The sequence below is a fragment of the Dioscorea cayenensis genome, unplaced genomic scaffold, assembly GCF_009730915.1.
Source record: "Dioscorea cayenensis subsp. rotundata cultivar TDr96_F1 unplaced genomic scaffold, TDr96_F1_v2_PseudoChromosome.rev07_lg8_w22 25.fasta BLBR01000453.1, whole genome shotgun sequence".
Classification (NCBI taxonomy): Eukaryota; Viridiplantae; Streptophyta; class Magnoliopsida; order Dioscoreales; family Dioscoreaceae; genus Dioscorea; species Dioscorea cayenensis.
In genome coordinates this window covers 10956-13156 of record NW_024086844.1, presented here as the reverse complement: position 1 = coordinate 13156, position 2201 = coordinate 10956, and the positions used below count along the sequence as shown (strand labels likewise).

Here is a 2201-nt window from a genome sequence, read left to right as displayed (position 1 = left end):
TGGAAGTTCATATGTGAGCCAATAGAAAAGGATGTGCGCCTGCTGTCCAAGAAGATCCCTATAACAAAATATCTTAATCTTCAGGTCTAAGCTCTCTCTCCCCTAATGCTTACTTTGGAGTGGTATGATTTCTCATGTATTGTTTTATTGATTTAAGGATATGATACTTTCAGCATTCAGTTGTTCATTAACATTTAGCATAGAGTATTGCAACGTGTAATTGTTATATAATGCTAGATACTTAAAGAATTAGAAATGTTGAAATTTTTGAGTGAATCGAACATATTTTAAGCTCATTTTTCCAAGTATGTTTAAACTAGATATGAGTTGGAATACCGTGTTTGCATGAAATGCATTGTAAACATCGAGTTAATAGATAGGAAGTTCAAAGTGAACCAAAAGAAAGTTGTACCTTTTTTTATCCCTTCTGATATGATAAAGTAATTTAAAGAAAACTACATAATGAAAGCCAATAGGCAGAAGTTAGATGCCAGTGGATATTTCACTTCTTATTACAATCATCATCTCCTTCAAGATTGTTCTCCCTCCCTCTTTAAACTTATATATGTGAGGGATTTATTTACCAAGATCTTCAGTATTACTTATTGTTAAAAATGAATTTGCAAGTATCAAAAGTGGGGAAAAAAACTACATGCTATAATGTTTATTTTTTTTTCATTTATATCTATTGTGCATGTATCAAACTGTATGCTTTAAACAATGAACAACCAAATTACTCGTAAATGATGTACATATGTTTGTGATGCTGCAGGTCGGCATAGGGCATAATTTCCATTACAATTTGACCGGATGGCAATGGAAGATTTCAACTTGTTTGGGTGGTGATGGTATTTCCCAGTTTAGAAACAAAACATCGGTCAGTTTATTTCCAGGATTAGACTTGAGGATCGCGTACAGGGCGGAGTACATCCTTCCTGAAATTCATGGGTAAGTTAAGTTGTTCATACTTAACTGTCATATATGCACCAAAAAGGAAGGAAATTCAATAGATGTTTGGTTTGAAAATACGATATTTACGTGTCTTAATCTAACTATCATTCAGCTTTTAGCTTCCAAATTGTTGTCTTCACCTTTTTGAATATCAATTATGAAAGAATAAATACATTTGAGGTTTTCTTTTCTTCGCTAATGTGTGAAAGTATCTGCTGCTGACAGGGCTGTCGGGACCGGCGAACTGATCTTTAATATGAACTATGGAAAGTTGCATGCATCTATAGACAGATTTGAGGCAATTATAACTCATGGAAGCTGATCTGTTAAAACAAGTGAAAAAATGATCTTGACTTGTTCTTCGTGTTTTGGTTTCAAGTAAAATAATTTTTTTGTTCTGCTATTTTTGATGATTTTGTGAAATTATGATGTCGGAGATCGAAAAAAAAAATGTTTGAACAAGAACAGTTCATACATGTATAGATTATGTTCAGTTTCACATGTTAATCTTGAAACTGTTCTTTGCCAAAGCTTAGTGACTTCGTTGATGTAATTGCTCAGCTTTTTCATATTCTCTCATGGATATTTTATGTCTTATTTTTAATCTGAGAAAGTTAACTCATTAATGCTGAGGTCTTTTAAATGTTGCCAAGAATGATATTTTCTTCGTCTGAATGAATGGTGCAGGGAGGTGTAAAGGTTGAAATTATGTTTGAACATATAACTTACAAATAAATTATCTAGTTCTTTTAGATAATTAATATTAATATTTTAAATTTAGATAATTATTTTTTTAAAAAAAAAAATATTTTTGTGGGTTAATAAAGATTAAAAAAACACGGAACAGTGACAAAATGACAAAATAATGCGAGATTGGAGGAACTGTAGAGAAGGTCAGACGAAAAAAAGTAAATAAACCATAATTTATTGAAAAGGTGATAAAACATGAATAAGAAAATCGTACTACCAAGCACGAGATAAAAACTAAATAAAGTCACAAACTAAAAAATAAAACATCTACCACAAATTGACTAAAAATAAGTACAAAAACACAACAAAATAATGGAAGGAAGTTCTAACAATGCACAACAAATCAAGGAACACCGAAAACACTGAAGGCTTAATCATCAGCAGAGGATCTTTTGAAATAGATGCTAATGGGCCAGCCTAGTTGAGACAATATTTAATCGATCGGCAAGATAGCTTCTTATAAGCTTGTTTATTAGTCTTCAAGGTTGCATAATCTGAGC

At 31.6% G+C, this 2201-nt stretch overlaps 1 protein-coding gene across 1 annotated transcript; it reads left to right on the top strand.

Annotated features, from left to right (window-relative positions):
- Positions 1-3: 3 nt before the first annotated feature.
- On the top strand, positions 4-1573 carry LOC120254442 (the record flags this gene model as incomplete). Its single annotated transcript, XM_039262545.1, has 3 exons — positions 4-84; positions 773-948; positions 1177-1573. Coding segments are annotated over 3 exons (354 nt in total), but the record flags the coding sequence as incomplete, so codon positions are not given.
- Between the last annotated feature and the right edge of the window lie 628 nt (positions 1574-2201).